This window comes from Vigna radiata, unplaced genomic scaffold (genome assembly GCF_000741045.1).
Source record: "Vigna radiata var. radiata cultivar VC1973A unplaced genomic scaffold, Vradiata_ver6 scaffold_7, whole genome shotgun sequence".
NCBI classification, from domain to species: Eukaryota; Viridiplantae; Streptophyta; class Magnoliopsida; order Fabales; family Fabaceae; genus Vigna; species Vigna radiata.
In genome coordinates this window covers 2,667,705-2,681,568 of record NW_014543262.1, presented here as the reverse complement: position 1 = coordinate 2,681,568, position 13,864 = coordinate 2,667,705, and the positions used below count along the sequence as shown (strand labels likewise).

The 13,864-nt window shown below is 33.8% G+C and overlaps 2 protein-coding genes across 2 annotated transcripts; both read right to left on the bottom strand.

Annotated features, from left to right (window-relative positions):
- Positions 1-2,281: 2,281 nt before the first annotated feature.
- LOC106753673 (thioredoxin-like 1-1, chloroplastic) lies at positions 2,282-4,566 on the bottom strand. The gene is made up of 4 exons (XM_014635518.2): positions 4,146-4,566; positions 3,445-3,621; positions 3,166-3,330; positions 2,282-3,061 (listed from the first exon to the last, which is right to left on the bottom strand). The coding sequence occupies exons 1-4, from the start codon at positions 4,401-4,403 to the stop codon at positions 2,792-2,794; spliced, it is 870 nt and encodes a 289-aa protein (XP_014491004.1). The 5' UTR covers positions 4,404-4,566; the 3' UTR covers positions 2,282-2,791.
- Positions 4,567-10,345: 5,779 nt separating this feature from the next.
- On the bottom strand, positions 10,346-13,702 carry LOC106753734 (cation/H(+) antiporter 15-like). Its single transcript, XM_014635586.2, has 3 exons — positions 13,345-13,702; positions 11,806-12,810; positions 10,346-11,596 (listed from the first exon to the last, which is right to left on the bottom strand). Exons 1-3 carry the CDS (start codon positions 13,576-13,578, stop codon positions 10,346-10,348), a joined length of 2,490 nt encoding a protein of 829 aa, XP_014491072.1. The 5' UTR covers positions 13,579-13,702.
- Positions 13,703-13,864: the final 162 nt, after the last annotated feature.

Below are 13,864 nucleotides of genomic sequence, written 5' to 3'. Positions count from 1 at the left end.
GTTCTTATTTTAAACATGCAATGCAATTGGAATCAATTCCAACTTAGTTAGAACCGATTATATTAAGTATCAAAATTCATCTGGGAATTCTTGTTAGATATAGGAGTACTTCAGAAAAATTACATTCCATTCTTCTAAATCTCACCACATCCGCGGGTGAGTGAACAATATAAAGATTCCGCATTTCCCTTCAAATTCATCGCCCATTTCTCTTCAATTGAACGCATAATAATTTTAAATCATCGTTGTCAAACTACGTAAACAATATAATCACTCCAAGTGAACATTGACGAAACTAATACAATAAAAGAAAGTATGTTTCTTAATTTGTGTTAAACTTGATTTTTATCTCTAGGTATTCAAATAACAAATTTAATCTTTTAATTTAAAAAAATATATGAATTTAGTCTATCTTTCATACCATCACTACTAAATGTTGAAAACTGAAAGCAATATAAATTCACACATTTCTAGAAATTGAAATTTAAATTAATAAAAAGTACTGGAAGTAAAATCATATTCAAACAAAAAGATGAGTGCTAAAAATACTATTTATTTCAGTTGGTTAAAGTACTTGATAATTGTGAGTTGTTGTAATTTGTGTACATATTTTTTAATTTCTATGGATAAAAAAATAAATTTAAATCTATTTTTGGTTTTTGTAATTTTTGTAATTTTTGAACATTAAAATTTTTCTTCTTATAATATTTTAATCATATATACAGTTCTTTAAATTGTAAAATTGTTGATTCATCCGTCACTATCATTCAATCTTTATCAGAAAATATAATCTTATTTATAAGGATAAAATATACTAAAATTTTGTTATTAAACTTTACTATTAATATCTTTGATAGATTAGTAATTGGTCTTGTTATTATTTACAAATATGTAATCTCTTTTTTGTTAGCAATTACTTGACTTATTAACAATAGATCAAAATTATTTAACTTTAGAATATCAGATAATATATACATATGGGTAATTAAATTTACATGACACAACTATATAAGACCAAAACAATATTTACAAAAAAGAAAAGTACTAAAAACACAATCTTTAAATTATGAAATTATTGTATAAAAGAAAATGGGTGGAATAGCACATCACCACGTGAATGGTGTGAGACTGAGGAGAAAAAAAGGAGCTTAAAAAATCTGCAATGTTTGAAAAGTTGAGCAAAGCTAAAACGGCCACGTTCACCCTTCTTCAATACCTCAATTTTCTTCTTTCTTTTGGTTTCATGTCAATTCCAAATCTTCAACCACCAACTTCTTTCCATTTGTTCCCATTACTCCAAACCCTTCTTTCCAACCAAATCTTCCATATCTTTTGAGATATTGTGCCATTTTTTTACCTTTACCAGTTTAAAGGTGTCTTTTATTAAATATTTATTACACAAGTGATTTTTAATCTCAAGCATGAATTAACATTTCAGTATCATAAACAAATAAACTGTTACAATCACAAAAAAAAATAAAATGGTTTAAAGTTAGAATGTCTTTCTTGTTACTTTAAAAGATGAAATTCATTTTCCTTAAAATCTACAACGAATTAACACTTCATCTAAATGATTCACAAAGAATGAACACTTCATTTGAATCTTCACAAAAGATGATAAACTTTAACTCAACAACAACAATAATATTCAATCACAACTCCCGTGAAAGTTCTCATTTTATACCATCACCAAGTTCTCAAAGTCAAAGCATCCTAGAACACCCTTATCAAAACATACAACTATAAACGTATTTTAGAATAAGAATTTCAATCTAATTTATAAAGATCTTATTCAATAATACCTCTATTGTTAGTTAATTGTCGTGTAATAATCGATTATCTACTTATAGTAATAAATTATACATTTAATAAATGCACAACAATAAAAAAATTTACTTAAAAATTCTTATAATTACTCGTTATAATCGATTTCACAAATCATAATTGATTATTAATCGATTATTATAATTTGACAATTCATTATTTTGAATATAAAATTTTTTTTATTCAAAACTAATTTTATCACAATCTAAAACAAACAATACATAAAATAAAAAACAAACCATATCCTATATATAAATTTCCTAATTACAAAAATTTTAAAACATTACAAAAATTTTAAAACAAAATAAATCATCATAAAGATCTTCTAAAAGACTTGAAACTTAACTTTGAAACTTCATCAACAACTTTATGCTAACATAAACAATTTAGAGTACTTATTTGTTTCCTATGATGAAACTCGGATAAACAAATTCAGAAAATAATAAAGATATCTTTTAAAAACTCACAAATATATGGAGTACCCCATTTCCTTCTTTAAGGTAAGAAACTCAACCACAAGTTCTTCAAACCAGAACGTCATCTCAGAACCACAATACCTCATATCTTAACATGCACTTGGCGTGATTACTACCTCAGAAAAAATACACAACTAGGGAAAATAATTAAATATTACAAGTATTGCTCAGAGAAAGAAACAAACTATCCATTGATGAATAAAATGACATTCATTTTACAACAATGGGAGATGATTCCTTCTCACACACAAAAAAAGGGTAACTACTAATTCCCCAACTTTTATCTTCCCTAATCCTAGCAAGGCATGGATCCAAAAAGACATGCCATGGAGGAATACACTATACCTATATATCACACTATTTGACTTTATCTGCAATGATATCTTCATTCTCACAAGTATACTGCATGAAGATATATTGCACTTAAACAAACCTATACACTGTACAAGGTATGGAACCATATGATGGATTTTGGTTACAAACTGACCATATCATCTCCCAGAAGTGGTCAAGGTTTTCTCTTTGGAGACCTCAGAAATGAGAGTCAATGAATGAAGAGATTCTGAACTAGGAACAGGAGTGGAAGCAGAAAGCAACTCTTCATCTGCATGTTCAGGTTGTGAGGGATTTGGTGAATAGGTGAACGAAAGATCTTTGTTGGCAGCAAGAGCAAGGAGCTCTTTCTCCTCTAACCCTTTGGTTGGGCCCAAGCTGCATCTATCTGGGGAGTGTTTGGCCAATGCATCTTTAAACTTCTTGATCTGTAATTAAATCAAATTGAATGCTGTTACTAAATCATTAAATAATGAACAAATAGTTAAATGCCAAAGATATGATATAAAATTGACATAGCATGTATACTAACCGTGGCATTGGTGCAGCTAAAGCTACACAATCGACCATGAGCACCTCTATAGAAGCGAAAGAAAGGAAGAACATGGACATTGAGGCTATAACACATGGACTTATGCTCCTCATAATTCACCTGAAGGAATTGAACATCGGGATTCATCTCTGCCAGTTGACATATCTGTCATACCATAAACCAAGGAACATCAGAACAACAATACACATTAACAGATCATGATATTAAAAATTGTCATGTGGGTTGATCTGTGAATTGGATCAAGGGGATGATGAATACCTTAGGATGAAGGGCTTTGCAGCCACCACAACCAGGAGAGAAGAAATCAACCACCACCAACTTGTCCCCTGCGTTTAACAGTGACTCTACAAGGTCTTGGGCGGAAGTCACCTCTTTCATGTTGGGTTGAAGCCCCTTTTCCCACCATTTCTGAACATTCCCTATTCTAAGGGTCATCTGCAAAATTCCACAGGAAAGGTTCAGAAACCCCGTCAGGAAAACAAAATCTTGCCCGATTAGAATATCAATATATGTAATTAGGTAAGTTCGGAGGAAAATTAGCAACATACAAAAAAAGAAAACAAAAAATCACAAATTGTAAGAGTTACGTATCAAAATTCCATAAGCTCCAAATATCCCCTTGAGAGAAACACAAAATCTCCCCAAATTACAATATAAGCAATTTCGAACATTTTCATGAAAATTCACAAAATTCCCAACAATAGAAAAACGTCTTAATTACCTTCCCATAATATATAAAATAAACATGGCGATCTACAATACTTCACAAGAAATCTCCAGAAACCCGTCAGAAAAACACAAAAATCTTCCCAATAAAAACTAAAAAAAATACAAGCAATTTGGAAACAAACATGCCACGCAAATTAACAAAATTCCCACCAACAAAAAGGTTCAAATTCCTAAAAAGAATGGAATTAAGAATAAAGCCAATTCCGTAAAGGGGTAGAAATATTACAAACCTGAGCACCAGTTGAAGCTCTCAACCGCGAACTGACCCTGTTGGGTATTCCTCTATTTACATGAAAGTGAAGCCTTTTACCCTGAAACTCAGAAGAGGACCAAGATCTGCGAATCTGAGACTTTAACTTGAGAGAAGGGTACCCTCCGACGCCAGAAACGAAGCTACGAGAATCGGGAACCGTCCCCCTTCGATGGTGGCGATGACTACTACCGAGCAAAGAAGAAACAAAACTCGCCTTGGTCAAAACCTCAGCCATTAATTTTCCTCGGCTTCAAAACCCACAACGGATGAACAAAGCAGAAAAGTCTCTCTTGTTCTGTTAGAGAGAGAAGAAGAAGAAGAAGACGCTGAAAAGAAAGGGGTCCTCAGAAAAGAGCTTTATCCGCAAGTGATGGCAAATCCACATGTAAAGTTGCGAGCTTGAAATTGAAACAGAAGATAAAATAGAAGTTGATAAATGAAAAAAATAAATAAATAATTGAGAGCAGATAAAGTTGAATTCTCGTTCAGTTGATGGCTGTGATGGCGCGACGCGGAGATCGACGGCGGAAGAGTGATCATGGCCGACACGCGGCGAATTGATGTGGATGCGTGGAAAAACGCCATTGGACGAGAGACGTTTAAGGTAGAAGGTGGGACCCATACGAGAGGTGGAGTTCGCTGGTTGTAACGACACGTGTTTGCTTTGATCAGTTTTTTGGATAATAAAAAGGGCATTAACCGCTCTTTCCTTTTTTTTTCTCTCTCACATTCGTTTTTCGCCTCTTTTTTATAATTGATTTTTTTTTTCTGTCCAGAATTTTATTTTATTTTCTTTTTCATTTTATTTGAATGAGATGCATATGGCATCATGCGCATCTAACACGGAATATAAAAAGATATTTCAAAATGAAATTTAATCCGACCATTTAATTTGAAATTTTTGTATTTGATAATTTCAGTTCATTTTCTTTTTACTCGTGGAAAAGATTGTTTCGTTTTATTATCAGTATTTTCATAAATGAATACTTTTTGTGGTTTGTAATTATTTTTAAATGATAGACGTACTATTTTTAAAAACATAAGTACTAGCATTTTTATATTTTATTTTTAAATTATTTATTATTACTATTATTATCGTTACCTGTATGAAATATTTTTTTTTGCTTTTTTTATTCATCCACTTACAAGATATGACTTTTGTTTTACTAGGCGATTTTTTTAATCTTTTATTTAATAAAATATTGATGATGATAGAAAATAGTTTATTATTGGTTAGATACTTTTATATTATACAATTTATTTGAGTTATTATATTATTGATAACATTATTTTACTATTTTAAGACCATACTTTAATTTACTAATATTAAGGATAGATTTTCTTTTTAATTTTTGTTATTTTAAAATATTTCTTTTAATATCTCAATTTTAGTTTTTACCACTTATAAAGTAAGATGTTGTTTCACATATAGGATCAAGTAACTTTTATAATTTTCTTTCCAAAGTCGTTCAGCTAGTTAGGTATCTGTTCTTTCTTCATCTTCGTTCCAACCGTCCGAAGGGGTACTTATCAAAGGTTATTCGACGCTCAAGTCAACAAATAATTCATACGGGAGTCAAAGCAATAGTATTAAATACACAATAAATGTGATCACCTTCCTCATTTATTTATAGCCTTGGAGATGGGCTTGAGATTAGTAAGACCTTAATCTTGGCCCAATCTCAACCCATTGCTCCTAATCAGTGCTTACCTTAATCTTTGCTGACATGACCATTTTTCGAGTTAGGCCGTCTGGACCATGGACGTACGTCCGGTCTTATCTGTTGAAGTTCTAAGCCATTTTGTTGCTATCCATCTTCCGATACCATCCGACGACTACATATCTTCTAGAAACGTTCGACCCTATGGTACAAGAGTTATAAAATTGATAAAATAAATTTTTTTTATCTTAACTTATAGATATAATATTAATGTAGTTATCTAAACGAAAATAATTATGATAATAAATATAACTAAAAGAGCTAAACGTAAATCACTAAACAACTATGAAAACACTTTGCAACATCACCATCCTCCACCAAAGATACTTCAACACTTATCCTCATCTGCTCACACTAATAAGGTGATCATTGCAAAAGAAACAAATAACACACCAAAAAAGAGACAACATGGTAAGCTAGTGTTCAAAACAAAACTTCATAAACAATTTAACATATCACGTATTACTTCAACATTTATAACATCCTATAAATTATAAACATATAATCAGTTGACTTTAGACTCAATTATTTGTATATGTGCTTTGACATATCAATTCAATTTAGGTGTTCACTTGGAGCAATATTTATACTCAGTTGAATCATAAACGCAGGGGTTATCACCCTACTACCCACGAGGTTAATTTTTCACACCTAAGACCTAAAGTCTGAGGTAAAGACCTCTTGTCATTCACTCCCCCACCCCATTCATCTCTATATGAGTTGAATGGTTAGTAGTATGTTAAGATACCTACTTTTAGAATCCCTACATGTCAAATCACACATTAACAACATCACCACCAATTCCTTATTGGATTGGTTCCAACCATCTCAATTACGCATCACAAACTAGTCATCATATTATCATACATTAATAAAGGCCATACATACTTATAGTCATATTATAAACCAATAATTTTTTTTAACATTCACATAATCACACTCATTAAACACATCATAAGAGATATATGAAAACTCAGTTAAAATTTAGGTATTTTTCTAAGCTCCAGATCTGCTTCCTTAGTGAAAACTCATTCTCTCAGCCACTAGATTTGCTCGCTTAATGAAAGCACTCTCGCTTAGCAACCAAATCTACTCACTCAGCTAGTAGTGCCTGATAACACACTCGCCTATTGATCAAATATGCTCATCAACAAGAAAACCATTAGAACTTACAAACTTAAATTCTCCCAAAAGTTTCCCGACGAGTATATTGTAACACCCCAAATTTCAGGGTGTCATGAGTTATTACAAAACCGGTAAATTTCAAACTTTAACATAGCACAGAAACGTATTTTCAAAAAGCTTAACATTTAAACGTCATAATTTATTTAAAACATAATAGTTCAAAAAATGTTTGTCCAATAGAAATAACGAAGGAAATAAAACAACTTTAATTATTGTCTAAAAATTCAAAATACAATAACTTTGAATAAAAATTCCAAGTTTGCCCCTATCATTTCTCAAATCTATGATACCTCAACACCATCTGCCACATCATTTGCTCATGTATAACTTATTATGCGATTATCGCTAATAATTTCATTCACAAACACAAAACACAAACACGTATGAGATAAATTACCAATAAAATAATCATAATAACAGGATATAAACATACTGATTATATCAACAATAATCAGACATCCTATGTATAGTAGTAATAACAATAGGATTGCTAAACCTCTAACATAAACAATTCAATCATAACAAATTACTCAATCCTCGATCTTCGATCCTTGCTCTCTAACCCTTGATGTCATCACTAATATCTCATACATAGACCCTTGGTCTATCCACTCATTAACACCTATGCTAACTACCTACTATAATTATTATTGTAACACTACTATCACATAGCATCACCTAGAGCATCTCAAATACCATAATTACCTTCATAGATACACCACCATCATAACTATCCCAGTTATGAACAACATCATGAGCATCATCGTACCATAAACACCACAATGGAAGGAATAAGTCACACTCTTGTACCCTACCCCACCAACTGGTCGCTCCGTAATAGGAAAAACAAATTTTATTTTTTTAATATCTGTATGTAAAATCAATAGGTAAGATTTGTTTTTATTTACATAAGAATTGTATACCATTACATACAGATCTCGTCCTTCACAAATTTTCCCGCCATAACACGCCTAAACTACATATGGATTTTACATACAAAAAATCAGTAGGTAAAAATTCGTATGTAACTAATTTTTCAAAATCCGTCAATAATACTTACATTACCTACAAATTAAAATCTGTATGTAAGCATCGATAGGTAACTCAAATTCGTCTTGTAGTGACACCTCGTGAAGGCTTAAGTTTGTTGACTTTGTGTCTCCACCTTCCCACTATGAGACATGGAAAATTGCTTGCATGAAGTTAGATGGGCAAATGACTTCACAATTTGCACATATCACTTATGAAAGCACCATATGTACATATCGTAGTTAAGGAGGCCACACGAGACTCATTTGTTCTCCATGGTCAAGACTATTTGATGACTATAGTAAGATTAAAGCATCCAAGATGTGTGGAGGTACTGGTGGTTTAGGGGGACTCTGTGATCAGTAAGGTCCACCACTAGGGACATGTGATAATTCTTGCAATCAAGATATCTTACATAAGATGAAGATGTAGTTTAAAGAAAAAAACTAAATCAAATCTGATAGTCCTTGCAACAAGAGTTTGATGAGAAGTTAGAGTCTCTTGCTCATTCTCAATAGTGGACTCAAGGAACAACTTATATAGCTCTTTAGGCTGTTTGAGTGATTTCTAAATGGATTTGAGTTATAACAAATCCCTTAGCAGATCATACTCACTTTGATGTACCAAACCAGTGTGAATTGTATGCTAAAGAGGGTTAACCATTAGTGGTACCCTTCTATAGTTTTATTAAATGTGGGTTGATTGATGAAGTTCAAGATGTTGATCCTTATCCAATAAAGAGGTTCAATTGGTGGGAGAGCCATTAGGCTATTTTTTTCTTGGCCTACACATTGGATCATACTAGTCTCAACATAGACACATGAAGTACATTATTTCTTTTTTAAGTTTTTATTATTATAATTTCTATCACCATTTCTTTAGGATTTCGTTGGTTGTGATAAACAACTTTTGGGAGAACTTATTAATTTTGATCATGACATGACTCAAGCCGAGGATGATTCCATATCATAACTTTTGACCATGTTACCTTTGTTAAGGAGACCTTTCTTGTAGATTCAAAGAGACTTCATACTAGCTATTTGGAGTTATTGTTGTCATTATCTGTATATTTTCTTACCATATAGATGCATGAGAGGTTGTTTGGAGAACCTCCATATTAAACATTTCAGTAATTTAATTATAGGTCAGTTATACTGTCGTATGTTTATTATATTACAACGATGACTTTTAACCTATAATTTATTACGTTTCGTATATAAACAAATTGAGTGTGGAACAAGGAGAATAAGAAATATATATGAACCTTAATCCATGTAAAAATTTGGAAACGAAAAGGTTCAAATCCAAAAATATTTGCAAAGATACGTGGCTCATAAAAACATATTTACATTCTAACATTGAAGTATCAATTTTAATGATTGTATTTGTTTTAAACTAACTCTTTGTCATTCATTGTAAGTCCCAATGGTAATTAATTGTAATTATACCCCGGGAATACTACATACTAAAGTGGTTTTGTTGGCTTCAAAGAAAATCCAGTCAAGAAAATGAAAAACTTACAAGAATAAATTTTACATTTTTATTTATATTTGACAAGTATAGATATATTCTTACTAACATATGTCTTTACTTTCATTAGAATTGTGGTTCACACAAACATTTTAAATAGAACGGCATAATAACATCACTACAACTCATGTATATAACTTATTAGAAACTTTTTAATGCATACAATGGTTATTTTACGTAAGTTTTGATGAAATTAATATATGCACTTTGTCATTTTAGTATAATCGACAAGTTGATTTGTTTAAATGTGACTATTACTTTATATTATAATGATATTTTAACAACTCCTTTTTAACAATTTTTTGACAACAGGACATATGTTACCATTTTATTGGTTTGTTTGAATTTATTCTAAAAAAATATTTAGAATGGACCAATCACAAACTGCCACATATGCGTTGTCAAAAAATTGTTAAAACAAAATTGTTAAAGAAATTTTTTCTTACTTTATATTATATATTGTGTGAAATGTATCATTGGGACGAGTATTACTAACAACTAAACATAGGATAAATTGAAGTGTTTCAAGTCTTCAATGATCAATTTTGATTGTCCAATAATGATATCCAGCAAATAAGAGAACAATGGACAATCTTCCTTCTCCAACATAGATAACGTAGTTTTATTTTCTTGTTCAGAAAAGTAGTAAGGTTAGATTAGATAATTCTTTATAAAACATTTTATTGAGAATTTTCTACATTTTAGAAAAGTTTCAGGTAGACTGAGGTAAAATGACAGTAGACCTGGTTGAAGGGCACATTAACATCTGCTCCATCATGCAAGTAAAGAGTTTTCCTTCAGGAGATGATGCTGATCTCACATGCTTCCCATCAACTTGTTCGCCCTGTCTTTGGAATATCAAAATGGAAGTTTCAGCCGCAGAGTTGAGATCCGTCAAAGCATCCCCAAGAGGCCCCAACACAGGCTCCTCCAACACAGGATCCACCGTTTGTGCCAATGACATCTTCCTCCCATGCCCTCTTCCTACAACAAACAAATCAAACCCTTTTTTCGCTATCTTGTTCAAAAGCTTCACTGTTTTGTCCTCATCCTTCACCACCTTCTCCAAATACCTCACCTTTACCGAATCCCCCATCTTTTTCATAAACCCCTTCAGGAATTCCTTATCCGTTTCATCAAACTCGTCATTAGGGTTATCCCAAACAAGCCTCACCAACATTAAATTCACCTCTGAACTCCTAGTCATCCTCCATGCATAAGATAGAGCTTCACGGTCATCAGCACCACCAACGTAGAACATAGCCACTCGTAGCTCCTTCGAACGCTTGCGACTCACCCCTCTGTCCACTAATATGGCCAAACAACACGGTGCACCCTTAACTAGACTCTCTAACACCACTTTCTTCTCGTCTTTGCTTGCATGGTCGCGGTTGATGATGTTGACAGCTCTTGCAGTTGCAGCTCCTGCTCCTAAACCATCGTAGGTTGGTTGCTTGTGGAATGTGGATAAGATAAGTGTCACACCTCTGTGTCTTGCGAGGTTGATGATGTCCTGGTGCATGGTATTGTAGTCTGACATTATACTCATTTTCTCTGCGAAGATGGCTTGGCTGAGATTGTCGAAGCTTCCCAGGGTGTCTTCGGAGCCTAGCTTCAAGGATCTCGAGGTGAAGGATGTGTTTCGAGCGTTCCTTATGATGAGTGACGCGGCGGGGCGATTGGTTGTTTTGTTCAGTTCCACTGCTAGAAGTTGGATTGGATTTCTGACCGAGGGACATGAGGCTTTTAAGAGGTCGATAATCACGTTGGCATCGCGCTTTGCGTGGATGCAGGCCAGTAGTTTGAGGGGTGAGTCTGGTTGTGTGTCATGCGTCCTGCGTAAGCTTCCCATAACCATTCTGCTTTTCAATGCTTTTGTTAAAGCTGACGAGACAGGTCCCACGGGGATTGTCATTAACCAGCACGCCAACACCATCACCCCAAAGGTTTGGTTGTCCAGTTCCTACATATGTTCATACACTTCAATGCTTCATTGATGAAATTCTTGTAACTGATGATAGTCTCAATCAATCTTTAAACAACATGTTCCATGTTTTTAATTTATAAAATTAGACAATACCATCTTAATCATGTGGAACAAGACTATTTGTAGCAATGCATGATAAATATGGCATGTTACGATGTTAAGTTTGTAAGGTATAATTAACTTACATGTCTGTCCCTGCCGGTGCAGAGAATGATCAATGGCATTATTCCTTTAGTGTTCATGAGCAGTGCAAGGGAGAATCCTTCCATGTGCGGCATCCGGTAGAACCAAGTGACAGCCATAGTGCACAAAATCTTGGTCACCATGGCCAACAGAACCACCACAAACACAGTTGTCCAATGTGTCTGCAAGGCCAAGTCTTGGATCCTAATCCTCTCACCAACTATCACAAAGAACAAAGGCATCATCAGCACAGCCACAAAATCCTGCACCTTGTCCTGGACCGCATTGTTAAGCGACCCCTGAGGCATCACAACACCCAAAAAGAAAGCCCCCGTTATCGAAAGCACGCCCAGACCATCAGTTAACAAGCCAACAACCAAAACCACATTCAGCACAAATATGACTTGTGACTCCAAGAACTCTTTATCGGCCATTCCTACATTGTTGAATATCCACTTGAAAAGGGGGTTAAGTACCATAAAACACAACAACAGAATCACCACAGTGATGACAAACGATACCACAGAAGCGTGGTAGAATTGTGACAGGGCCAACACAAGAAGAGTCCATGAAATCAAGTCGTTAAGGAGAGAAGCTGTGAGAGCCAGTTGGCCGTTCTCCGTGAGAAGCAGCTTCAGATCTGAAAGGATCTTTGCAATCTCAGGGAACTCACTGCTGCAAGAAAGGGCGATTCCCCATAACATTGCACCCTTTGGTCTAACGTTGTCACTGGACAAATGTTTTCGCCCCATGTCCGTGACAAGCATGTAGTACAACCCAAACCCTATTGGTATGGGGAAGATGGCGCTTGCAATGGCTATAACTTTGGTCTTTCTGTTCAACGTCTTTATTGGATTCAAGTCTATCTCTAAGCCCACCAAAAACACGTAGTAAACAAGGGCCAACGATCCTACCGTCTCCAACGGTATCATGTTGCTGTAAGGAAATAACTGGTCCATGAAAACTTTCCAACGTCCCATAACAGATGTGCCTAACAGAAAACCAGTCTTGGAACATAATCACAAAAGTTTAAGTTAAATGGTAACCAACAATCAAAATCAAAGCAAATAAATTAACAGGTGTTTAAAAGAATAATAGAAAAAAAAGTTTTTTGAGAAGTTATTATATAATTAAAGATTATACGATCATGATTCACGACTAATATGTGCATAAGGTAACCAGTGAAGGATGATGGTAGTCCATAAATGGTCGATGACCTTTTCTTTGTAAGACTTATTTTGTATTACACAAACCCATTCTTATACGCAACAGTAAGATATAACCTTTTCATCTCAGAATATTCGTGTCGAGACTGCAATTGCTGCAAGACCAACTACATTATTTTGCAATGTCTTGCAATATTAAGGATTGCAACGAAGACCCTATGATCATGGCTGCAAAGCAATTTTACAACAACAAAGCTTTCTAATTTTTATCTGATTATGTCTTTGTTTTCTTATCTGTTGCCTTGACCTTGTTAAGACTGAGAATTCAAAGTGATCATATATTAACATCATCATCATAAGTCGAAAAGCACTTACAAAAATATTGGCAACAATGCGAGGTACATGGCATTGTTCTGCAAGAACGAACAGAAAGCGGTTGAGAGCTAGAATAATGGCGAATTGCAGGACAAATGAAGGAAGTGTTTCCTCCAGAGAATTTTCTAGCCAAAGGGCGGAACCGGGATAGATAGACTTATCGAAACAGACCTTCAGCGTGTTGTTCGAGTCTATGATAATGGAATCAGTGGTTTCGTAGTCGGAAGAATTCATCTGAATGGCTAACTCCAATACAGTAATTTTTTTTTTTTTTTGTCTTTGCAATCTGATTAACCTTTTCTGTTCTTCTCTGGTTTACGGAATGACGAATATAATTAAGAGAAACATCATAGGGAGAAGGAAAGAGTTTTTGTCAAAGTGTGAAAAACAGATGAAAAAGGAACTGACATTGATAATTCCAGGTAGATTTCGTAGTGTTATGATTATTATTATGCGGTTGCTTCACTTGCATGTATAATTTTAGACAATTCGTTTTCTTTGCTCTACAATGTTTCTATTT